This window comes from Tetrao urogallus (assembly GCF_951394365.1).
Source record: "Tetrao urogallus genome assembly, chromosome: Z".
Classification (NCBI taxonomy): domain Eukaryota; kingdom Metazoa; phylum Chordata; class Aves; order Galliformes; family Phasianidae; genus Tetrao; species Tetrao urogallus.
The window spans coordinates 41,662,624-41,689,922 of NC_136816.1; the positions used below are offsets into that span (position 1 = coordinate 41,662,624).

Consider the following 27,299-nt stretch of genomic DNA (forward strand, 5'->3'; position numbering starts at 1 on the left):
ATGCATCCGGTGTCGCCTGTGCCTTCGCACTCAGTGCCATCCTTGAAGACGTGCGTTTGTCAGCTGTGCTCCTGTGGGTATGTAAGAATATGGGGAAAGGAACTTGGAACAGAAGTTCCCTGCTAGCAAGATGCACTACTCGTTAGTGCTACAGATGTTATTCGCTGCTCTTAAGTTACAAGTGGAAAATTATAAATACTTTTTTCCATATGGGATGTACTGAATGATGTAATTCTTGGTTTTCTTTTTTGTTTTTCATAGCATAGAGGTATACAAATGGCAAGGAGACTTCCCATTTTTCTTTTTACGTGGATTGCCTCTCTAAGAGGAGAGCATTTAACTTTTTGGCCACAAGTGTGGTTTCAAATACATCCTTCAAATACATACTACTAACTTTGAGTGCTTTAAACTAGTGAAAGTTATCCTTCCTCTGTAAATGCACAAATTATGGAAAAGATGAGAACTCTGCAAATAGATGAGACTACTGAAAGCAGCACGATTTGTTAGTACTTGTGTCTTTTGAATGTCTGCAAATGCAGACATTCAATGCAATAATTAGTTTTATGCCCTCTAACATAAGATCCATTTTCTCATGTTTGCAAGTTAAAAAAAAAAAAAAAAAAAAAAAAAAAAGATGAAGTGGGGAAAAATATTGACTCAAAACTTTGTTTTAAAGCTGTAAAATTATAAAGAGGGAATGTATAAGATGCTGATACATAGTTCATGTCAGATTGGAATGTATTACACATGATGAATAACAAATAAATAATAAATACATGTACTCCAGAAAGAGAAGTATTTTTTGTTACCAAGCTGCATTTTTAAAGTATTTTTGTCTTATTTGTAAGATGCAAGTGCTTCTGCTCCTTCCATTCTTCATTCTGTATGCATTATTCCTTTATTTGATAAGCTTTTGTATTTGACTTTGAGACCTGTGTTAAAGAAAGGCAACAGTGATTTGATTATTCTGTTTTGGTATTGGTTTTGGTATGAAGGCCTTAAACTTAAAGCTTTTGGATCTGGATTGAAAAGGATCCTTTACTCTATCCAAATAATGTATATGTTTGCTTTTGAGGCACTTAATCTTTCAGAAGCTACACAAGCTGCTAGGATAGATATTTTGCAAGAGCAGCTAAATAGGATGTAGATAATATGTGGCCTGTCTTACAAAAAATCCAACCGTAATGTGGGTTGCTGCTACATTGGCAGTTCTGAATTAAGTAGTAATGGCTAAGAATATGGCGCATGGAATCAGATCATCACAGAAATTAAACAATTTCCAGTATCTCAGTACTCAGCACTGATGAGGCCACACCTTGAGTACCAAGTTCAGTTTTGGGCCCCTCAGTACAAGAAAGACATTGAGACCTTGGAGCGTGTCCAGAGAAAGGCAATGAAGCTGGTGAGTGGTCTGGAACACAAATATCAAGAGATGAGGGAACTGGGATTGTTCAGACTGGAGAAGAAGAGGCTCAGGGGTGACCTTTCTCTCCCTTGAACAACCTGAAGAGAGTTTGTGATGAGGTGAGGGTCAGCCTCTTCTCCCATGTAACTAGCAATAGGATTAAAGGGAATGGCCTCAAGTTGCACCAGGGGAGATTCAGGCTGGATGTTGGGAAATACTAGTCTGAAAGAGTGGTCAGATGCTGGAACGAGCCTGCCTGGAAGGTGGTGGAGTCACCATTCCTGCAGGTGTTCAAGAAACAATTAGATGTTGTACTGAGGGATGTGGGTTAATGGGAAATGTTGGTGATAGGTGGACAGTTGGACTGGATGATCTTGGAGGTCTTTTCCAACCTTGGTGATTCTATATAAAATAGCAAAAATAAAATTGCCTTGCATCTTAGGAATTTTTCACTGTTTGCTTGCAGGCGAGTGGAACTGCTGAAGTCTGGTCTTACCAGTAAAGACCGCGGCTTTTAAAAATACCAAGGTTTTATCAGTAAAGACCAAGAGGAGTTTTACTCAATATATGTTTGTAAGCATTGTTTCTCAAATAGTGGGGATTGCTAATTGTCAGCAAACCTCACTTCATCAATTTACAGCTTATCATTTTGGCAAAATTTTCTTCCTTTTTGTGGGTAGATACGAGAACAAAATTAATCTGTTATTTCAAAATTTATGTTTACTGAATGGTAAAGCAAATGGATCAAGAAGAGTTTTTGTGGTGTTAGACGTTCCGATAGTTTCAGAACATGGCAATGTAGAAGCATAGCGTTCTGGAAAATGGAATAAAGTATTAAAGCCCTAAGCTTCTGAAGAAGGAAACTTTGAGGATAGAACAAATATCAAAGAAAAGTAGCATCATTAATTTTGCTTAAAAATAAATTCATGGGCCATTGAATAACTGTACCTTCTAATGAGAGAAGTTGGTCATTCTCCTCTTAATCCTCCAGTCAGACTGACTGAGTCGTTCTACTAAAAATAAGTTCAGTTTACAACAGCACAGATAACTGCTCTTGGCAGGGTTTTGAAGACAGGTACTGTACATATGTTGGCTTTCTTAAGTCAGCTAGGAACTTGCGGTCTTTAATCAATTTTCAATTTCCTTTCTAGAATTCATTCTTTTCCTGAAAGGGCTATGGCAAAGCATGTTTGTGAGTGCACCAGGAAGTCTGTATTCCCTTAAGGAAAATGACTGCACTGCATATGAGTACTGTATTTTTTTTGTGAAACTTGGTAGCCACCTGCAAATTATGTGTTTGCCTTTTTGTTACGTGGTTTGCCAGTGTAATTTTCAGACCTGAGTTTTGTACCCCTAGCAATATTTGATACTCAGCTGAATTGTGACAGTAGTGTCTTATGAGTAATATTTTCTGCAACCGTGTTGTTGTAAATATTTGGAATAGTGGCTCTCTAAGTTATAGTTTGATGTGCTTGTGATCTCTGTGATCTAGTTATGATAGATTGGTTGGATTTAAATGGTCCAAAGATTTGCAAATTGTTGATGTCTTTCTGTCTGATATAGCTGTCCACCTATCTCCCCTCTCTCAGTTTAGACATAGTGTGATGAGGTGCTTGCTGCTCCTTATTGTGTATGTGGAAAGAAATGACTTGGGGCTGTGAATCCTAGACTTCCCCTTGGAGTCACGATGCAGTGGTTTCTCATATCCCAGGTTGTGTCATACTGTCAGGAGCATTTCTGAGCTGCATACATTTAATGCAAGGAACTGCCAAGATTCACGACTAGGAGAAGTGAGTAGAGTGCACCCAATTATATTCTTGGCTTGGTTAACATAACCTTCTTTTGACTATTTAGTATTGAATTCCTGATTTTTTTTAATTTTTAATTTTTATTTTTTTGTCTTCAACTTACAGAGAATGTAAATAGGTGTCTTTTGCAGCATATCTTATTGTTGCTGGATTGGTTTGTTTTTACAGGTAGAATAATAGCTACCACTTACTGCTGAAGACACTTTGTTTCTCTGACAGACTGTTCAGATTATTCTAGGTCTGGCACGGTGAAAAGGGGATTTGTGAAAAGGATCCTTATTCTATGAGATCACTGTTTTGTGATCTCATAGGAGACTATTCTAAACAGCTTGCTTCTCTCAAAGTAATTCTACTGCATGAGTCGTGACCCATCTGCTTACCATAAAGTAAAAGCCCAAGATAACAGCAGCTCGCAAGAACTGATTGTTTTTGCCCCTTGTTTCTTATTATTCTGAATTTTTCACCAGAAGGTGGCAGCAGGTTAACGTTAGTCACAAATATTTTGACTGCTTACTGTTGGATAAATACAGAGATACTTTGCTAAATATTTGGAACCAACTAGTTTACCATAGGCCGCAGCATGAAAACCGACATTTCAAAGTTCTGCATGTCAAGTAGTTTTCTGGCTTTGTAGGTCAGGCTGCGCCTGGTCTGCCAGTCCTCTGTAAATGTTGGCATTTATTTCTAAACCTCAGTGTTAGGGTTTCACTTGGTGGCCTTTCAAGAGCATTTATTTTGGAAGAAAAATCAAAGCAGGTAGAGCTGATGCTTAAATTAGTTTGCATTTATTGTATATTGCCTTTTAGTTCAGGAAAATGTTTCATTCTTTTCCTAGAATTAATTTACTTGGCAATATACTTCAGTTAAATATGGGTGACATTTTCCGTGGCAATAGGCATCAGTTCCAGTTCTTTCTCCACTCCTCCTATTGTATGGTTCAGAAAGAATTTTTGTTTTCAATGAGAAGACTAAGTAAATATTGACTGAAAAATACAAAGTTCAGTAGCCCTGGCAGATATTTTGTGGAAAGTAAGCTGTGGTGGCCAGAAAAACAAAGGTGTGGTGTTTTTTGTTGTTGTTATTTTTCCCCTTGTAGCAATAAATGAATTGTTATTGTAGTAAATATTCATAGATATATAATAGTTTGGGTTGGAAAGGACCTTTAACAATCATGTAATCCAATCCTGCTGCCGTCGGCAGACATCTCTCACTAGATCACAGGGCATCCAACCTGGCCTTGAACACATCCAAGGGCAGGGCATCCACAGCTTTTTCAAAGCAACCTTTTTCAGAGTCTCGTCACCCTTTGAGTAAAAAACTTCTTTCTTATATCTACCATAAATCTCCCTTTTTTCAGTTTAAAACCATTACTGCTTGCCCTACACGTCCTTGTAAAATGTCTCTCTCTAGTTTTCTTATAAGCCCCCTTGATGTGTTGAAAGGCTGCAAAAAGGTATCTCTAGAGCCTTCTCTTCCTCAGCCTGAACAACCTCAACTTCTCTGCAGTGCTGCTTTCAACCCACTCATCACCCAACTGGTATTGATTGAGATTACCCTGACCCAGGTGCAGCATCTTGCCCTTGGCTTTGTTGAACTTCATGAAGTTCATGTGGGTCCACTTCTCAAGCCTGTCCAGGTCCATTTGAATGGCAGCCTTCCTTCTATCCTTTCAACTGCAGTACTCAGTTTGGTGTCATCCACAAATCTGCTGAGAATGCACTTTGATCTGTCTAGATTGTTGATAAAGATGTTAAACAGCACTGGTGGATCCTGAAGGGATATTGCTCCACTTGGAAGTTGAGCCATTCACCAAGAATCCTGTGATAAAGCCATCCAACCAATTCATAATCTACTGAATAGTCCAACCTTCAAACCCATCTATTTCCAATTTAAAGACAAGGATGTTCTGTGGAATGATGTCAGAACCTTACAGAAGTTGAGGCAGGTGATATCAATTCCTTCTTTCTCTTGTCCTCTGATCACTCCATCATAAAAGTCCACTCTGCTGTTTCTGCTCCCAGCATGTTTTTCAATCTCTTGGTGCATCTGAGAGCATCAGCTTTCAGCTTGTAGCTTCTTTCCCTCCTGTTATTTGTCTGTTGCAAAGTCTTTTATGACGGGAAATCTGCAGAACCATGTTTTCAACTTCAGTGAACAAGGCATATTTGCCAAATGTTCCAGCTTGTCCCTTTCTGGTCTCTTACTTGTAACACATTCGGTGTATGAGGTTAGTGTGACAACTCTGTTTAGTTAACTGTAGTGCCATTAGATGTAGTCAAGACAGTTACAAAGAGTGCTTCTGGGTGAGCTTAATTTTCCTTGTGACATCTGTGAACCTATTGTCTATGAAATGACTTGTGATGATCTAAGGTTTCTAGACTTCCATTTTTAGTAATAGCTACTCATTTTTGAAGAGAAAAGTGACTTGGATTTGATGTGGACAACCTGTTAACCATTATTTTACTTCAAACTCAAATAGAACTCATTCCACATTTACAGCTGCCAACACTGCACTCCATCTCTTTCAGTAGAAGAGAGGGAAACTTTCACTTTCAGACACTTGCTCTAATGACTATTCAGGAAAAAGAGACAACAGGATTGTCCTACAGATCTTGCACAGGGCTGAACATGACGAATGAAGGGAAAATATTTATCTCCCTCCTCAGAGCGTTTGGCCTCTACCTTTTCTGGTCCAGGCCTGTCGGTGGGGCAGGAACTGCTGTATGGGATGATCTGTCCTGTCACGAAGAGCTTCAAGGCCTAATTCACACTACCACAAGGAAGCAGTGCAAACTTGCAGTCAGGATTTGAAATGTTTTGCAGCTTGACTAGATCTTTGAGCTGGGAAGGTGCAATATTTCCAGTGCTGATTCTTTCTTTGACAATGATCTGGCAAAGCAAAAGAAAAAGAACAAGAGGTCATTTTCCCTTCTTGCATCTCCTATGCATCTTTGAATCAACACTGAGTCTTTGTTTGCAGGTCTAACAGGCATAAAGTACCATTGCCTAATGCTGCTAATTTAATTTCCTTATCTGAGTAAGGTGAGGGTATGTGGGCATCTGTTGCTTCCGGTAGACTTGTGGTAGTCTCTTTTTGTTTTTCCTTTTCCTCTGTACAGCCAATCAGGAAACTGCAGTCCATATCCATGCACTGTTGATGCCACACAAAACCTGGTCAGACCCATCATGTCTTGTTCAAACATAGATTAAGAGGTTCTTACTGTCCTCAGTATCACATGATCTAGGTCCACCACTCAGAGACATTTTCAGGAGAGAAGTCCAGAGAGACCCATGGTGCTGCTGAAGCCTTGATCCAAAGGGAAAGTAATGTGACGTGACCTAGCACTGGTGGTGCCCACCATTGCTCTTCTTTTGCTCTGGATCTGAGCTCCCAAGGGTGGCTGTATGTCCTAGGGAACAGGAGCATGGCCTGAAGGCATATGTAATTCCTCTGCACTCATGTTTTTAGTTTGTTCTCTGTTCTGGCCAAAAAACCAAATGTGGTGCTGGGCACTGCACTTCTTGCCATGTTTTTGGGAAGCCTGGAATACTTTGGCTTCTGTGTTAAGTATGTTGTGCTTGAGAGTATACGTTTTCGTAAGGAAAAGGTTTTAAAAGCTAAAATCTTCAATGAAATATACAAGCTGCAGTATTCAGGTGGGGGAACCCAGAAAATACTGTGGCAGCTTCAGTTAAAAGAATGTATTTTTCCCCTACTGAATCATAACAGTGACTCTTATTTGATTTGGTTACAATTAAAAAAAAAACATATTTTTAAACCAGCTTAAAGATTGTCAGAGGTGAATTTGTCCAGTCTTACAAATCCTGTTTACAATCCAAGAAGAGCTTTTCTGGTAAAGGGATTCTACTACTCAAATTCTTACAGAATGCTGTTGAAAAGGATGTGGAATTCACGCTGTGCAAGTTTACTGTTATTACAAGCATCTCAGGTTTGATCTGTAAGTATCTTATGTTTCTCTAAAGCTTTTAGGAAATTAAAGTGATAAATTTTAGCACGTACATTAGCAAAAATTAGCCCTCTTAGTATGCCCTGATAGAGCTAGACAAAGGCAAAGCCATAATCTTTTAACTGTGTAAATGTCCGTTGTATAATCAGTGATTATTCAGATGTATAATTAACAAGTATACAGAGAAGTTAGGCTGGTCTTTAGAGAGCCATATATCCTTCAGCAAAATTTAAGGTATACAAGCAAGTATTTCATGTAAATTCCAATCCTTCCGTAATTCTTACTGCTCTTTGTTTAAATGTTCAAACAACTGCCTCATGACTGAATACTCTGTTGTGCTGCAGCCTGGTAGAAGTTGTTAGAAAGTACTACTGATGGCACAGATGCAAGGAAAACTTGTAACTCTCCAAGAACTCTTTGGTGCTATAGTTCTCTCTCTGGGACCTAACCTTGTTAGTCCACATGCGTCCATGATAAAGAGACTATCAACTGTTATCTGTATTTTTAGAACTAGAGCACAGATAGCCACATGCAATAATAATATAGTTACCCGATATCATCATGGCAGAAACCAAATCAAATTTTCCTACATGAGGTCCATTATTGCTAATTTTTTCACTTACCATTCCTGCACTTGTAACAAATGTATATAAGTACACAAGATACGGTAGGTACCACTGTTCAACTGTTGCTTAGAGGGCCTTGCGGTGAACCCACAACAAATAGGTCCACTTTGATGTCAAGTGCTTGTATCTGTTGGCAGAAAGTGAGACTGCTTGGAGTTTCCACCTGAAATGTAGGCCTTTTCTGAGTTTTTTTTTTGCCTCCATCAAAATATTTTATAGCTTAAGATCTTCTGTCCTGGTAAGGCAGATGACTGTTTGTTTCTTTCAACATCCAAAATTTGCCTGCACTTCTATTTCTTCATTCTCTACAGTTTGTTTTGCTAGACTTATTGCTGTATTGCTAACCAGGCTTTTCCTTACTTCAGATTGTAAATTTAATGCAAGAGTAGAGATGGTGGAAAACTGCCTTCTCAGAGTGAGAAACAAATTTAATGCAGGAGTGAGTGAGTTGTAAATCTTCTTCTCCTCTCATTATCCCTTTCATTCTTGGCTTGCCTTTAGACATTAGAAAACTCCCTGGTGTGACAAAGCCTTGGAGAGGGGTCTCGATAGATTGGAGTGCTGAGCAATAAAAGAGAGCATGAAGTTCAATGAAGGAAAATATCAGGTTCTGCACCTGGGGTGGAGCAGTGCCAGACACAGGCACAGACTGGAAGATGAGTGGCTTCAGAGCAGCTCAGCAGAGAAGGATCTGGGTGTCAGTGACATCAGGCTCAGCAAGAGCCAGCAGCATGCCCTTGCAGCCAAGAGGGCAAGTCGAATTTTGGGGTGCGTGCAGTACAGCACAGTCAGACAAAATAGGGGATTCTCCTGCTCCGTCTAGAGTTGGTGCAACCTCACCTTGAGTACAACTCGTAGTTCTGTGCTCCGCGGTATAAAAAGGATGTCAGTGTCCTTGAAAGTATCCAGAGGAAGGCACCAGGGTAGGAAGGCTTGTCCAGTGAGGGGAGCTGAGGGCACTAGAGTTGCTCAGTCCAGAGAAGAGGAGGCTGAGAAGTAATCTCATATCTCTCTGCAGCCCCCTGAGGAGACAAAGCAGAGAAAGATGCTGGGCTTGGCTCTTGGTTACAAATGACATGATGCACAGGATTGGCAAAGTATTGCCACAGGGGAGCTTTAGACTGGACATTTGGATTTTTTTTTTTATTTTTTTTATTTTTTTTTAACCATGGGGATGGTCAAACACTGGAACAGACTTCCTGGAGAGGTGGTTGATGCCCCATGCATCAGCGTGCAAGTGGCATTTAAATAATGCCTTAATTGATTTTCTTTAACTTCACTCTCTCTCTCTGAAGAGCCTAGGCAGTTGGGGTAGATGATCTGTGTAAGTTGCTTCCAACTGAATTAGTCTAATGACAGGGATCAGAGCAAACAGATGTTGGAGATCTGTTTTTTTCAGCACTCTTTATGCTTCCTGAGTGCTGGATCTGTTGGTGAAATCATGCTTTTAGAATATGTTTTGCAGAAGCATTCATTTTTACCGTGGCACTAAGCTCAGGTCCTGTTAAAAGAACACAGGAAGTTATTTTTCTCTTAAGTAAGTCCTCTTGTACACCGGTTTAAATCTACTAACTGCAGAGGAATAGCTCCTTATTTCAATAATGTAAAAGGGAATTACCTGTAAAAGGTGTAACTTCAGTTCCTCTATGTCTACAACAGTTTTTAAAGACCTCTCCAGATGCCTCTCCATTAAAATTACTGTATTTTCTCAAGATCAAAAGAAGTTAATTCTCCTTTGTATAAAAAAGAAATGGACGAGTGGAATTATTTTTTCAAAAAGTAGTATTTCTGAAGCTTTGCATAGGGAGATCCCTACCATTAAGTGTAGTTAGATGTGTTCTGGTTTAGAGCTGTGCATCCATCCCACGTAGCAATGGTCATACAGCCTTTGTGACTGGACTCTGACTCCTGGCTTGCAGGAGAGTGCAGCATTTCTTAGGCAGAGTGGCTGCAGAGGCTATGACAACACAGCTTGCTGACCTTCACATCTGAGTGTCCAGGGCAGATTGAACAAAGAGTACTGAAATTGGCTCCCTTAGGCTTGTTCTGATTGTATTTTGTTACTGTCAAAAAGTTAGCGCTGTGGTACTCTTTTGGTGTAGTGTTTGGGAAAGAAAAGCAACATGAAGGGCATGGAACAGAATGATGGGACCAGAATTCAGCAGGCATTGGTTTGGATACATTTGTCTTTGGCAGCTTTTGCAGTGTGACTTGGTCTTTTTCTGCCTCCGCTTGTAAAAATAAGACAGTGGTAACTCATTTTGGGGTGGGGCTGAGAGGTGAAGTGAGATTTACTGACAAAGAAGCTATGAGCAGAGATATAATAATGTCATGTAATCACAGAATGGCTTGGTTGGGCGGGACCTGAAAGGCAATCAAACTCCAACCCTCACAGTAGGCTAATTCATTTCTGTTAGTAATCTTAATTCATGAATTCATGTGTAGTGTCTGTTTCTCTGTGATCTCCTCTCTCGCTTTCCCCCTCTGTCTGCCACATCAGTGTTTATTACCACTGCAGTCATGAATTATGGTTAGTTTACCAAATTGGAAAGGAGTTACTGGGTTTAGGATGAACAAGATGAACAAGATCCTGCATGCTGTGCGTGTAAAAATCTGCACCAGTGTATGTGACCCACATCTTTTTGCTTTGTATGTACCTCCATGTCAGACACCATTTTGTCCTACCACCCCTCTTCTGCTGTTTGTCACATAACAACAAAACGTAATGGAATATTGGTGGGAATACTGCTGCCATATCTCCAGTGTCTGCCTCTGGCATCATGAGCCACTTTGGTAGAATAAGAAACATTATTTTTGAAGCAGCCCTTGTAAATTATGAAGTCCAAACTGCTAGAATAGTTATATGCATGAATTTCATTCCTCTGTAGTGTGAACATGCAAGAAGACAACATAAAATATTACATCTGTACAATTGGCTCTTAATATCAATCTAGAAGGGAAGTTGCCTTCGTCTGATACTTGCCTATCACACTTTTAAAGCTTCTGTTTTGTGGTCCGTGATAGCCCTGAAATGCAGTTGTGCAGCGTGGTACTGAGTGGGTAAGTTGTCCTACTTTTGTCTCTGTCTCTGCCACCCTAGTAAGAGTTCACTTGGCTGGTCTGCATCCTAAACACCTACACAGCTGGCTGGCAACTATCTATGGTAATAGTATTGACTTTAAACATCCAAGCAGCTTGCTTCATTTGGGGCATTAACATTGCCTACTCAACCTAGTTCATCTTTGTGGCTACGGATTAATTCTGTGAGGGCCAATATGTAAATCGCTTATTTTTTAGTTTATATGAAATGCTTTTCTTGCTCTCTGTCTCGTCTCAGACGAATATCAAGTGCATGCCTCTACTTGATGTGTGGTAGTACTATACAATCTAAGATGTGAATGAGATATGTGCTCCATCACTGCTGATTAGGTGCAGTGGGTGTGCAAACAGAGGGAAGGACTTCAGTAGATCACACTGTAGAAACTTACAAAACCTGTCATGATGAATTTGCGTAAAGTGTGATATGCAGTGATTGTGTTAATGTCCTGAAATTTGAGAGCTTTCAGGCATGAAGTAAGGATGACATTTTAGTACTTTATGACAGATATAATTACACTATATCTGCTGTCTTGGTTGAGAGGGGTAAGAAGCTTATTTCCCAGTTGGAGAACACTGAGATCATTGTATTCGTTCTATGAGAGTTAAACCCATTACCATCCAAATATAGCACCCCTGGACACAGCTATCAACCTGTTTACTATCAAGAGAATATTCCAGTTTTAAAGAATACTGTTTCCACAAATAATTTATAATAATTATTTGTCTGGTTGGATCTTTCTTTTGCTAATGCCTTGGGTCAGCTGCCAAAAGTAATGCAGCCACAGATGTTTAGTATGTGCTCTCACAATGACAGCTCCAGGAACTCTTGTAACTGAATTTTGGCATCGGTTTTTCTGTTCTTTCCTCCAAGATAGGATGAATTAATTCTGACAAAATAATAATTATGTAGTCTACAATATTTCCTGCATTTGCACAGATTTTGTTTGAGATAGTTTCTCACTCCAATTTATAGGAGGGAGAGGAGGTTCTTTGATATCCATATACTCAGGGTGAGATTAAGAAACAATAGTTCAAATGTTGGTCCGACAAGTTTATTACAGATCTTAATCAGGGAGATGGGGAAGGGGAGAATGGACACTATTATGAATTAGGGTAATGGGGAAGGGAAGGAGGGCGATAGAAAAGATATGAAAGAAGAAGCAAGGAGTCTTTGTGGGAAGCAAGAGGGAAATAGTCACCACATGGATCCAGCATGGTTCATAGTTCAGACTTCAGTAGTGGTGGGTCATCAACTGTTGTTCCATTGAAGATGATGGTGACCATGGCAATGGTGGCAACTTCTCAATGGTAATACCAACTTATTTATAAGTCCAAAGTGGTCGAGTCAGCTCTCCTTGGAGTAGCAGCTTCTGGATCTGGGAGTTGAAACTCCTTTGTTCTGGGCCTTGCCAGCAGATAAAAGGGAGCAGCGAGGCCATCAGCTTGTATGTGGCCTTCACAGGATACAATGGTATCCCCCAGTCTCCCATAGCAAACAGGAGTTATTTGGTCACAGGCTAGATATTCTGCCAGTAAGCATTCCTGAGCAATCTCTTCCAAAGGCAAACAGCTCTAAAGAAATGCTTGCAAAAGTAAAATTGTCCACACAGTGATGTTGATTGCCACATGACACCCATCTCTCATCTCCTAGAGTCTTATCACAAAAAATACCTCGGAGAGCAAGTTTTGAGCCAAAAAAAACCCCAAAAACAACAAAAAACAAAGAAGGATTCATACAGATAATGACAGTCAAGATCTTTAAAACTTCCTTTCTACTCTAAATATGACAATATGCTTAACAATATATGCTACACATATATGAAAGAGGTAGAAATATATTTAAAAAATAATCTCCTACGAATGTTCAAATACTAAAGTATGAGTAAATCAACAAAGCCCTCTAAATTGTATTCATTATTACTAAAATCATATTGATTACTGTTAAAGAAACAGTAAAGCATTTGCTCATCAAGGACATTTGAGATGAGATTGTCAGGAAGATTGTATCAAAGCTTTTTTCTTGGTATCAGATGCACAAAGTAAGATAACAATGTGAATAAGGGCAGGAGTTGCCATGAGGATTATAGTGAGTTTAGTACAGAAGGTTTCCCTGGACTGGTGTACTGATGGAGAGTCGGCTGAATATGAGCCAGCAGTGTCCCCAGATGGCCAGGAAGGCCAAGGGCATCCTGGCTTGTATCAGGAATGGTGTGGTGAGCAGGACTAGGGAAGTCATCCTGCCCCTGTATTTGGCATTGGTGAGGCCTCACCTCAAGTACTGTGTTCAGTTTTGGGCGCCTCAGTACAGAAAGGACATTTTTGGTGCTGGTGCAGGTCCAGAGAAGGGCAGCAAGGCTGGTGAAGGGTTTGGAGAATGTGCTCTGTGAGGAGAGACTGAAGGAACTGGGGCTGTTCAGTCCGGGGAAAAGGAGGCTGAGGAGAAACCTTATTGCTCTCTTCCAATATCGGAAAGGTACTTACAGTGAGAGTGGGGTTGGTCTCTTTGCACTGGTGACAGGTGACAGGATGAGGAGAAATGGCCTCAATTTGCACCAGGGTAAGTTTAGGTTTTATGTTAGGAAACACTTCTTTACAGAAAGGCTGGTTAAGCACTGGAATAGGCTCCCCATGGAGGTGGTTGAGTCACCATCCTTGGATGTGCTTAAAATCCATTTGGATGTGGTGCTCAGGGACATGATTTAGTGAAGGGTTGTTAGGGTAGTATCGTTAGGTCATGGTTGGACACAATGGTCTTTAAGGTCTTTTCCAACTTGAGTGATTTTATGATTCTATGATTAAAAAGGATGACCACAGTTAGTGCATGTGGATTTTGAAAGGGACACAACCAACAACATGTAATAGCTAACAGTAAAGTTTTGACCTCTTCCACCATATTGGCCTGCTTACTGACATCACTGACAGTTTCCAGTGGTGGCATTCTGATGCAGGTGAATTTGGTGGACCCTGAGTTCTCATCTTTTCATTATTTTCCTACTGTTAAGTGCTGAACATCTACGTATGGGTGTGTCTCTTCTTTTAAAGTTTTTACCTGAACTCACATCAAAGACTAATGTACATGCAAGTGTGTCAAACCTCTCTTCTTCCACTTACATTCATTTGTAGGTTATCACTGATCCATCTATCCTAACAGATTAACACAGGATGGGTGAATGTATGTGCAGAGAAACAAGTGAAGTCTGGGATTGAGAGTTCAATATTCTATTATGACGGAAAGGAAAAAGCTTGTGAGCTGTGTGGGAATTCAGTTAACCTCCCAAAGGTGTCAGGATGAAGTTTTGGTTTTGTTATGATCACAAGATCTCTAGTACTTACTGTCATTTACTTTTTGCTTTGGAACAGCTCACTGTCTAAAAGCAGAACCTTGTGCATTCCATATACCTTGGCCACAATATGATTTCATTTTTTTCTGACACTACTACCATATGCAATACTTAAATGTGATGCTTTCATACTTTGCAAATGGATACTCCCCTTCATAGACATCTATTTACTGTCCATCCATCTGTAATGCAGTCAGGCCTCTGATTTCATCTCCATTGCTTGGAAGGGATCTGCACAAATAAAGACTCGTGTTCAGTGATTTTCTTTGCTGTTGGCCATCAGTTCTTGCTACAGAACATATCCCATTTCTTTGGTGTATTTTGATATTCCTGTTTTTCTTTGGACAGTATTACAGTTCGCCACAGACAGGAGATTTCTATGATATTGATTCAATCTGATCACTTGTGGAAGCCAGAGAAGGTGCAAGAAGCAGATTATGTGAACAAGGGAGTGCTATAATATGTACTACTTACATGCTGGTCTGATCACCAGATTTGATTGCAAAGGAAAATCATATTGTCCTGAACGACAGTTCAGCCATTTATGAGTCCTGTGTTTTCCTCTTAACTAGTAATACCATGGCATTCATGACCTCTGTGGCAGTAGTAATTCCCATAACTGATAAAATCATGATGTTAATAATAGAAATCACCATTCCACCTGTACTTTCAGTCCTTCGTGGTCACCACAGACATTTAAAAATCAGATGTTTAAAGACATTTAAAAAACAGATGAAATTCATGTATTCCACAGTTTTCCTCCTCCATCTCTGCAGAATGCTGTATTTCATCTACAGCTGAGAAAGAACTGTGCTGACTGGGGAGACCCCGGTGAAACTGAAATCAAATACTTTGGCTCTGGTCCTGGGCTTCAGGTTAACTATTAACCATTCTTAGCACAAACAAGATTTTAACATGAGCTGATAAATTCTTTATGTATTGAATCTCAGCTTCTGATTAAATGAACACAACTCCTTTGAAAACATGGGAGTGCAAAGTTCATTTTTCTATTTGGGAGTTAAGTTTTGTAGCTCTTGAAGGCTTCAAAATGTATTTTTATCTGATTTCCATTTTGCTTTGACTATCAGAGGTACTCTGAGCCATGCAGATACGACGCGCTGTTAACTGCTTGGCTGCATTTTATGGGATGGAAACAAGCAGGATGGGCAGAAGAGTTCTGTTTTGTGAGCCAAGAGTGGATGCTGTTTTTATGCACTGCAACAGTCTGTAGAGAAATATGAATTGCTAATCAACATATGATCTGCTGTCCACCGTATCCAACATCCTTAAACATGGAGGAAACAGCTACACCGGAAAGCTACAAATATCCTGTCTGTGGGACAGAAACATGTGCTAGCCTGTGGCAACAAGTTACACTATCTCCTGTGGAAATAACTTCTTAGTTCCGAATGTTTTGCCTTCCAGACCTTTTTCAGCCAGCACAGCGAACAGCTCAGTGTGTGATGTAACCAATTATGTTTAATTTATTTCTCTTAAGCTTTTTAAAGTGCAGTTTCTGTCTTTTTGGTCTTTATTTAATCCTTCCTCCAGGCTTGCATATATTTTGTTAAATACCTTTGAAATCTAGATAAATCTGTGATAGATCTTCAGAATTGGTAGGAGAACCAACATGCCTACCACAGGTCATAAGTGATCATTACATTAATGTACTTTCAAGTCTTGGTTTGCTATTTTTTCTTGAGATTACGTTGATGTTAGTTTTTGCTTAGGAAAACTGTACCTAAAAATGTACTGCAGCAATGGAGCTCTCATAGATACAGGGAAGTGGGCACTGATTATTGACTTGGGAAAAAAACCACAATTCCTCAAGCCATGCTCTTTCACATGGTTGAGGCCTCACATATAACAAGCAGATTTCCTCCGTAACTCTTTGTCAGCCTACAAAACCTATGCCTTTCCTTATCATGTTTGATTACAAATATTGTGCAGTTTAATATGTTAGACCATAATAAAGAATGATTTCAACACGATTCTTCAGAGAAGAAGAAAAGCCAAAGAAGAAAAATAATCTTAACACTCAAGACTTAGAAGTATTAAAATATCGGTTTCAATGGCATTTAAAAGACAGGGTGCAATTTGACAAAAGCGAAACACCAGCAGCTGTAAGGCAATGTCCCTTTTATTCAGCCACATAACAGTGACTTCAGTACTGGAGAATTGTGCAGTTCTTCAATACATACTTATTATGCCAGCAGGATTAGAAAAGTTTAGCAAACTCCAAGGTCTAGAGTTCTTCCACTCCTTGTTCTTGAGAGTCTCTGCTACTTACATCAATCTCTGGTAAAATATTTCCAAGAATATATTTCTGAATGTATAATTGAAGCTTTCATTATGTATATCATATAGTGGTAGTGAGTTATCAAAGATGATCATATTCTTTTTTTTGTTGTCACAGACTTTAAGAGAGTAGGCGTAGGAAAATGCACTTATGGGAAGCGTGTGAAACCAGTAGACCTGAAGAAGAAAGTGCAGGCAGATCATTTTCCCTTGGAGGCTGAAGAATAATTCCTAGGAGTTCTGAAAGACCAAAAATATGGCCAGAAAGAGACAGTGCAAATTGTGTTAGGAAGGTTTTTGTCACCAAATGCTTTTCAGAAGGGTCACAAGGACGGAAAGAAGCATTCTAGGTGCAAATGATTTCATGAGGGCAAATGATTATATTCTTCTCTTCACCCTTCTGTTGACTCTCTTATTCACATAGAAGTCTTGTCCTCCTACCCTAACACCTTATGGTGTTATATGTGCTGCACCACAGCTTCTTCTGTTAGAAGTGACCTCTCACCAGAAGCAAGGACTTTCCTGGTGCATTATGATGTTGATCTACTGAAGCTGATGGAAGTACTTTTGCTGTTGCTCACTGTTGCTCACTACAGGCTTTTTTTGAGAAAAGATTCTCTAAAGAACTGAGAGAACAGTAAAAAGCAAGAAGATGATGGAATTGTTCATATCATTATTTTAGCCTTCAGAGCAATTCCATAGGTGTTCAGAAGACTGCTTAGTGCATGCATATCAAAGTACAAACCTTGGAGAGAATTCCACAGGAGATACCTTTATGATACTCTGGCTGATCCTGGGACAAATATACCTCGTTATAGTGGGAGCATATTCAGATCATTATAATTCATGTGTCTATTTTTCTGCACTTGTGCCTGTCAGAGTAGTCGTGCCCAAACGTGAGTGAATAGATATTCCCAACATGTAACCCTTTTTTATCACTTATCTATTCAACTAAGCTCAATATGAGTGCAAAGTAGAATAAACTAATGAGAAATGGAACAAAAGAAATGTTAAATATAATTTCCAGTCCAGCACAAAATGAGGTACTTTGCTTATCTCAGATTAATGTGCTCTTTTTTCTTCATCTAGGTGAACTTGTTTTTATTGGCTTCACTGTCTTTCGTGGCTGCAGGCTACAGGAGAAAGCAGCAAAAATCCATTATTTTTGCTGTCATAAAAAAAAAAGTAAGACACTAAATTCTATTCTACTTTTTCTCTTGCAGATGTCACCGTTGTCCACATCTACTCACCAAGCCCTTTGAGAAGAGTGAGAAGCCATGTGCACTGTCAGAGTACATGGAGAAATACCCTCTTTATCCCAGCACTCTTCCCAGAGACTCTTTCAAACCAAAAGCAGAATACAAGACGGCAAAGACACCCATGGAAGGCACTTCAGTGACAAAGTATGAGAAGTAGTGAATAAGAGTAAGGATTGTGCATTGGAGAATATGTGTGTGAGAGATGGGTAATTGAGAAAACAAAAATGATTGTCTCCAGGAAAAGGTGAAGACTTACATGCTGGTGTTGTACAAACACCTGTAATTAGCTGTGCTAGTGGAGGCAAGCAGTCATTTTTCTTGCACTTTCCCAAGATTGAGATGTGATCTGACTGGAGAATACATGGAGCACAGTGGTAGAGTCATGATCTTGGAGTTTGTCCACATTGTATTTTGGAAAACAAACACGAATATTGCCTTGGAAACCATGGATCATACTAGAGGAGCATTTTTCTTTTGTTCTGTGTATGAGACTTTGCATATGTAATCTGAATGAGTAGTTTTCAACAGGGCATGAACATGGTAAAGCCTGATGATTGGAAAGGGGCTATGGTGTGTACTTCAAGGTTGGCTCTCTGGAGTGGAGGATGACTGGAGAAAGGGTCATATCACTCCCATTTACAAGAAAGGGAGCAAGGAGGACCCCGGAATCTAGGGGCTGGTGGCTAGTAAGGAGGAAACTAGGAGGCTGGTGAGTCTCACCTCTGTGCCTGGGAAGATCATAAAACAGATCCTCCTGGATGACATGCTTGATCACATGAGCATGTGATCCGAGACCACCAGCACAGCTTCACCATGGGAAGGTCATGCTTGACCAATCTGATGGCCTTCTATGATGGAATGATGGCATTGGTGGAAAAGGGAAAGGCGACCGACGTCATTTACCTGGACTTGAGCAAGGCCTTTGCAATGGCCCCCCACCACATCCTTATCTCCAGATTGGAGGGATGTGGATCTGATGGGTGGACCACTTGATGGATAAGAAACTGGTTGAAAGGCTGCAGACAGAGGGTGGTCATCAATGGCTCTGTGTCCAGGTAGAGGCTGGTAATGAGCAGCATCCCCCAGGAGTCTGTCCTGGGACCGGTGCTCTTTAACATCTTTATCAATGACATCGATGATGCAATTGAGAGCACCCCAGCAAGTTTGCTGAGGACACCAAGCTGAGCGGTGCGGTTGACACGGTGAAAGAAAGGAATGCCATTCAGAGGGATCTCAGCAGGCTTGAAAGGTGGGTCCAGGTGAACCTGATGAGGTTCAACACGGCCAAGTGCAAGGTTTCGCACTTGGGCTAGAGGAATCCCAGGCATCCATACAGACTGGAAGGAGCGGTCCTTGACAGCAGCCCTGCAGAGAAGGACCTGCGGATCTTGATAGATGAAAAACTTAACATGAGTCAGCAGTGTGCCCTTGCAGCTTGGAAGGCAAATGGTATCCTGGGCTCCATCTGAAGAGGGGTGGCCAGCAGGAACAGGGAGGTGATTGTCCCCCTCTCCTCTGCTCTTGTGAGGCCCCATCTGGAGAACTGTGTCCAAGTCTGGAGCCCCCAGTACAAGAAAGACAGGGAGCTGCTGGAGAGGGTCCAGAGGAGGGCCACAAAGATGATCAAGGGTCTGGAGCACCTCCCCTATGAAGACAGGCTGAGGGAGCTGGGCTTGTTCAGCCTGGAGAAGAGAAGGCTGCAGGGTGACCTCATTGCAGCCTTTCAGTACCTAAAGGGAGCCTACAAACAGGAGGGAATTCAACTCTTTGGAAGGGTTGACAACTGCAGGACAAGGGGAAATGGTTTTAAGTTGAGGCAGGGAAGATTTAGGTTGGATGGATTTAGGTTGGATTTAGGTTGGATGGATTTAGGTTGGATTTAGGTTGGAATTAGGTTGGATTTCAGGGGGAAATTCTTTACAGAGAGAGTGGTGAGGTGCTGGAACAGGCTGCCCCATCCTTTTGCCTTCCGAGCTGCAAGAACACATTGCTGGCTCATGTTAAGGTGTTCAAGGCCAGACTGGATGGGGCCCACAGCAGCCTGGTCTAGTATTAAATGTGGAGGTTGGTGGCCCTGCATGTGGCAGGGGGGTTGGAGATTCATGATACTTGAAGTCCCTTTCAATCCTGGCCATTCTGTGATTCTGTGATGCTGTGAGTGCTGGTCTGTTTATGCTTCTCAGCTACACTGCTGCACTGTATTGTTCAGCAGAAATCCCTGCACTTGCACTATGCCCATTTCCCTGAAGAAATGAACTTTCAAGGCCCTTCCTTGCTTCTAATAGGGTGATCTGCTAAGATCTGGCCCAAATTAAAAAATGCATCAAGAAGGAACCCAACCCTTTAACATGAACCTGACAGCTTCACTTTCCCCTAACAAAAGCTTCTGCCTGATCTTATTGGTCACCTTCTTTGTCCTCATGGACACACTCATGAACTATCTCACTCTTGCCTTTGCTGATAGGTGTCACATAGAAGCAACAAGCCTCCCTGATTAAAGTTCAGGAGTTGCAGCCAGTACCATTCATTATGGTGCCTTGGTTGTAGGAATGCTGAGTTATCAGCATATCAATCTGTCCTCTGTTATCTCCACTGCAATTTCTGTTGTACTGCAATACTCAGAGTGGAAAATTTCTCCCACTGCTAGAGAATCCTTGAACACAATACCTCAACATCCTAGAATAGTTCTTTTATGTGATACATGAAAAAAGCTGACTGGCTGGCTGTGCTGATACTTATCTCCTACAACTCCTCAACAACGGCAACTGTCTTGCTGTTAAACTTGTTACTACCTCCCCATCCTCAGCTGAATTGCTGTACAGTACATTGCCTAAGAAGGCTATTTTTCCCTCTGCCAAGCACACCAGGTAGCCTGCAGTAATTACTGGGTTTTTTAAAAGAGCTTATGTCTTCTTCTATTACTCCAGTGTAGAACAGAGAGAGATTTGTATGAGACTGTTAATCTCACTGGGTGGAGAGAAGAGGGAATCTGACAGATCTGGCCTGCTTTGGACTGTCCAAAGCTGCTTAAGTTCCTTTTTCACAGTCCAGATTTCCAAAACTGAAGAGCTTGCTTTTTTTTCTTTACAGCTTGTATGCTATCCAGATGTTATTAGTCTGTGGTGACAAGGGGAAGTATTAATTTCTGTATGTATCCAGGAGAAGAGCATAATTCTGTCCTTAAACCAAGACTTAATGATGTTATTATTCACAGGAGAGATTATGTAGCTCATGAAGTGTTGCCACAGAAACTTAAAGAACCTGAAAAGCATGTCAAGAGTGATGAGAGCATGGATTTGACCTCTGTTTATAAACAAGACTATAACTCCTACCCTATCTGTCGAGTACCTCCTTGCCTCCCCTGTGAGACAAGAGAAATCTCCACTGCCAAGATGAACACAAAATCCACTTATAAAGGTATGTATTCTTGCAACTTCTTTCAGGACTTCACAAGCAGTTTCATTTTTGAAGAAGGCAGATTGAAAAACAGTTTGCAGTTCTGTGCAGGTGCACCAACAGATTGGATGTGCTGCAGACTCACAAAAATTTCACGTAGAGATACAAGGTGGGGCTGTCAGCCTCATGTTAGTGACAACATTGGGTATCTGTGAGTTCTCCTCTTTTCCATGTCTGGCAGGCCTGCAGGCATCTGAGTAGAAACAGGCCCCTGAACTCCAGAATGTGGATAAATCAGTATATCTTTTAGGATATATTGAACATAATGTTGTTTTGCCAGTGGATTAAACACTTTAGATGTGCAGAATTCAGTGGGTTTGAGCAGGTCATGAAGCATGGCATCAATTTTTTTGTGTGCTGCAGAGTTAATATGACATGTATGGGAAGTACGGACATTCAGACTCCATGCAGATGTCCAAAGCACTCAAGTTCTCCTGGTAAAACAGTGAACTGTGCACCTAACTGTGCCCTCATTTCTCAGTAGCAGCAGCTAGCTGTAGATGGTTAGGCTTTAGGGGGCTTTGCTCCTTCCTCTCCACCAGCATTACTTCTCATTTACATGCACTGGAAGAAAGATTTCAGCTATATAGTCACAGTAACAATGTTAGTTTTGGTCAAAAGGAGCCCCCTTTTGCACAGCTTGCAGCTACTCAGTGCTGCTAAGCAGATAGCATTATTGTATTTCTTAAAATATTTTTTACTGTTTCATTTTTCTTGTGCAGTATGGATATAAAAGCTGATGGCTGGCATTGATATTTATCCCAATATACAGTAACAAATCTTTCTTATAACTCAGAATGATAAAGGAAGTAAAGAAATTGAAGGTATATGAATGCAATCATGCAGTGTTATGATTACCCATCTGCAATGACTGAAAGCCAGACTTAGGTACAGCTGCATGTTTACAATTTCAGGAACTGGAATTTTTACATTAAGTATACAGGAAATACTGTCTATTTAGTATGAATTTCCTTATGAAGACTATGACCCACAGGTGTAAAATACCCACATTTACACAAGTTTGAACATTTTGTTATGTATAGGCTACGTCACCAGATGGTGTCCATTGGAATAGCCTCAGTGAAGCCAACAAAGAAATGCTGCTTTGCACAAACAGAATCTTTCCTTCTGTATTTAGATACTCTTAACATCTCTGTATCTGGATCATATGTGTATCTTTGTGTTTTATCAATGTTTAGGTCAATACCTCAACTGCTACTCCAGAGCTCTAATAAAGTGTAACAAAGCCACATTTGGTTATAATTTGCAGTATTTTTCAAATCTGCAAATGGAAATCTTCATCCAAACCACCTGAAAGATCAAGTTTCATACTGAATTAGTTCACTTTTAAAGGCCCAGTTTTATAAAAGAGTAAGTTCTCATTGTGCTGTTCTCTGAATGTTACTAGGTTTTAGGTATTGCCACTCAAGGTGTGAAATTTTGTAGCATGCTATTCCATTAATTATCATAATTCGAAAATTCAAGCAGCATATAAAACATATAAACGTGCTGCTTTGGCATTAAAATAGCTTTCCAACTGTATTATTATTCTCCTTTCCTCTACACACACCATGTCCCAAATAAAACTTTGGGTTTAAGATGATGCTATTACATCAATCTGACAATTCATGTCAGATAACTTTGCATCTTGAGGTTTTGAAATTCTCACACCTGCAGGTGTAGCTTTTTGCATCCATTTGGAGGTGTGTAATCTAATTTTAGCACTGTCTTCCTTGCAGTGTGAAGTGTGAAACCTTCCAAAAACATATGGTTCATATCCTCTGCTCCTTTCTGTACCCCATAATGTTTTCAAGATTGTGCTACATGGGAAACTATTAATATCTATGGGATAAGAATTAGACTTACAATAAAACTGTAACATATTTTGAAGGAGTAGTAGCACTATTGTCTTACACTAAATAAAATGAATTCATAATGCCTATGAGGTCTCCAAATGTGTAGGGCCTGTACATTTTTAAAATTGAAGACAGACTCACTTGTTATATTTTGAATATTTTGTAAAAGCTGTGGTTACATCCAGATTGCACTGGGTATTTTCCATCAAGGATGGGGAAATATAGATAGTTTTTGGTGGTTGTCATCTGAACTGCTATATCTCTGAATGAGCCCTTGCTCAGAGACATGCCCAGTCTCATTAGCTCTCATTTTTTGACACTAGATAGCAGATCCCCTATAATGTTTCATGTCTGTGTACACTCTTGGTTCACCATACTGAAACTTCTCTCTAGAATAATGATGAACTCTGAGCAGAGGCACAAGGTGTGGATCCCACCAGCAGATGATGCCTAGACCTCTCTTATTCCCCTGGTAGAAGCATGAGCACTTGGGGTTCTTTGATGGTGCTGGAACTTGCAGAGCAGAAGGCCTTGGCTGTGGTGCCACTGTCAGCAGGAAATGAGTACCTGTGCTGTTGTATGGGCCCACGTTCTCAGCTGCCTGTACTATTTAGCTGTTCACGTAAGGACAGTCTATCTCCTGGTTTGGCATCAAATGCTGTCCCACAGAGTCTGGGAGACTTTTCATTGGCTTCAGCAGGGGAAGGATTTTGGACACAGAATGCAGAAAGCTCCCCAGGCTGACAGGCCTCATCTTTCATTCCACCATCTTGCAAAGACCTGTGTGTGACCCACTGTTCTTGCTGGGAGGAGCACAGCTCCTGTGGCTGCTCTTTCCTCTCTTGTTCCAAGGCAGGGCACCTTGATTTAAACCAGAAGGACTTTAAATAGACACCTAACTGGGGCAAAGAAAGGACTTTTTTGGTCAACTTCACATTGTAATGAACACATCCTTTGTATAATTGTGTTTGTGCAGTACTGTGGCCACTGCTATTCAGAACGAATAACTCTATTTGGATTGGAGAGTTCAAATATCCTGATACCTCATTGCATCATTTACTTTCTAGTACTTTGAAATCCAGACTTCCTTCCTGTGCAGTCAGCTAGAAGCTTATTTGCCTCATGACTCCCAGTGTGGTTTGAAAGGAGGGAAAAATGAAAAAAAAAAGGGCTTGGGTTTGCTCCAAAACTATTTCATTTCAACTTCCTACCAGTAACCATAATGATCTCCAGGGGAAGTTGCACAAGATTGCTAGGAAGGAAAAAAGATGGTCTTGTGGCTGCAGCACTGTTCTGAGAGCTAGGCAGCTTTGCAATAGATTTCTAATGTGAATGAGTGTAAATCTTTTAAGTCTGACTGCCTCATTTTGCCTGTTGTACTGCTGAGTAAGGAAGATATGAATAACCTTAAAATGCCTCCTAGAAATTCTCTTGGCTATGAATTTAGATAGCAGGATTAGGAGTAGGAGCCATCTCAGTGATATGATAGAATCCTTTAGGTCAGGGCAGTCTTGTTCTGCAAATTCTAGCAGCTTGCTATTAACAAAGAATTGGAGGCTTATATTAGTTCCATCTTGGTTCCTGCTTGTGCTGATGACAGAGAGGAAAGCCAAAAGCAGAATAAATGCCACAGAGCACAAAAGCTTGCTGACACAAGGATACACTGCAAAACTCTAAATTCAGCCAACAGCAGGAAGATCACATCTGTGCAGTTAGGAAAGCAGATCATCCTACGAGAAGGTATAAAGAGGAAAGGCAGCCCTGCAACTTGGTCTTTAGAGTGGAATGGCAGACATTCAATTTTCCTTGTCCTACTAATACTAAGGAGACATCTGTATGGCCTCCTGGAGACAAAGGCATACTCTGCCTGTTCTCTAAACTAGCCACAGTATAAATGCAGAAGGAGTCTGGAGTTCTTGCCATGGTACTTCCATATTAATGATTTCCGGTTGACTGAGAATGAGGACAGCATTCAGTTACCTGAAGAAAACATCTCTAAAAGACTTAGAACATTATTTAAATTTTCCAGTTTTGCATTTCACCATTTCTGTAGGCAAGCATTGGGTACACAATTATTTTCATGACAGTTGATGTCTTTTCTTTGTAGATACTTTTAGAAACTTTTTAGATACTTGCAGAAATTTTCTAAAGAGGCTCTTTCAGTGGGTTTCTGACATGATTTGTCAACTTTTACGACTCCAACAAATATTTACTACAGTAGAAAGTGTAAAAAACCTAAAATGTTCTAAATGCCTAAACTTGTCAAAGAACTTCAGATGAATGTTTAGATTTCTCCTATGTTTCAGATGACTATATGCTGTGGGATGAACCAAAGACAGAGCTGATCAGACCAGATCATGGGTACCACCCATCAGAAGCAAAATTTGACCACAGAACTGTTGTTCAAGATGAGTATTTCTTCAGGGGACCTGTTGCAACTCAAAGCTTCAAACCTCTGAATTTGATTCAGAAGAGCAAGGCTCCCTTTGAGAATATGACAGATTATACAGCAAATTATGTGCTACATCCTCTGGAGAAACGTTACATCCATCAATATGAGAAATACAAGCCCAGTGAGGTCCCATTTAATGGCCTCACTACTAACAAAATTTCTTACAAGGGGCTGGCTGGTACACCAGCCAAATTGGCAAAACCATACCAGCCAAAGTTATTCCATGATCCATTTTTCTCTTCAACTGAGTTTCAGGAAAAATACAAACCCTGGCCACAGCCTCCTATATTTACCAAAAAACCTGCTGAATATGTTCCTCCTATGGAGAAAATGGACCTTCATACCACTACCCAGTTACACTTCAGGCATCTAAATGGCAAGCCAGCCAAGGTGTGTCTACCATTGGCCCAGCATAATATAAGTACAGAACCATTTAACAGCTCTTCAACAACGAAGGAAGATTATAAGCCCTGGATGTGCAAGAGAGTAAAGCCTATCACTCATGCTCCTGAGCTGACTTTCCCAGCCAAACCAATGGATTTCTTGACTACCTTTCGGACTCATTATCTGCCTCAACCACTCATGCTTACAAAAAGCTATAAACCTCCCTGGCCAGGCCCTAGGCCTCACATTCCACTAAATGCAAAAACCATCTATGCTACCAGCTACACACCAAAGGGTGTTGTTAGATGTTTAGCCTCTTACAAAAACCCGCCTGGATATATCTTTGAGGGAACCAGTGCTGATGGTCACAAATTCTATGTCCCTGCTTCTGAAGAAGAATGTCTACAAGGTTGCCACTGAAAGAGAGAGTGGAAATAGTTTTCTGGGGAATGGATTCAAAGAGCAGGGCTTCTCTGAAACAGCTACAAACAACATCTTGATTTTTTTGCAACCTTCTTTAAAACCAGTAAATGATTTTGTATTTGGAAAGATTTAAAAATAAACTAATACGTACATGCTGATTCAAAGGCTTTTTTTGAATCAGTTGTATAAAATTTTAAAAGCCAAGGACAAGACAAACTGATTCTCTGTATATTTTTTTTCTTTTTTCCAAGAACTGCTTTTTATTTGGAAGAGATAACCTGCTCAAGAGGTAGCAAGAGAGATAACTTACAATGGTGTGATTAATTGTTAGAATAAGAAGAATTCAGGCACTTCCATGATGACAGGGGTAGAACCACCTTTTCAGGTGTATTACTTGCTATGAAATCACAGATAGAAGTAACAGCCAGACAGCAAATTCTGAGATCTGACCTTGTTCTTCACTTCCATCAAAGACACATACATACATCATGCACAATTATCAAGTAAAGAATTTTTAAGATTTATTTTTGTCACTCTAGGGGGCAGCAGGGAAAACCTCAAATTTGTCCCAGATTTGTAATTAGATGGGGTAATGCAGCCAATAGCCCAGCTGGAGTGCCTCTACACCATGCATGCAACACTGGAAATAATAAGGAGCTGTTGGAAACCATAGTGCAACTAGAAAACCATGACCTAATCATTATCAGAGAAATGTGATGGGATGAATCACACAATTGGAGTACTATGATTGTGAGCTACAAGCATTTTAGAAGAGATAAGAGGGTCAGGGGACTCACTCTCTATGTGGATGAATGTTGATAAATGGGTAGATTGTGAAGGGCAGCCTATGAGATACAGCCATGAATATTTTGAGGACTTGTAAGAGAAAATTACCAATAAAGGACATCTGGTGGGAGTCTATTG

At 40.4% G+C, this 27,299-nt stretch overlaps 1 protein-coding gene across 1 annotated transcript; it reads left to right on the top strand.

Moving 5' to 3' along the window:
* Window positions 1–26,372, top strand: SAXO1 (stabilizer of axonemal microtubules 1; the record flags this gene model as incomplete). Its single annotated transcript, XM_079548175.1, has 4 exons — window positions 1–77; window positions 17,769–17,948; window positions 21,019–21,221; window positions 25,423–26,372. 4 exons carry the CDS (start codon window positions 1–3, stop codon window positions 26,370–26,372), a joined length of 1,410 nt encoding a protein of 469 aa, XP_079404301.1.
* Window positions 26,373–27,299: the final 927 nt, after the last annotated feature.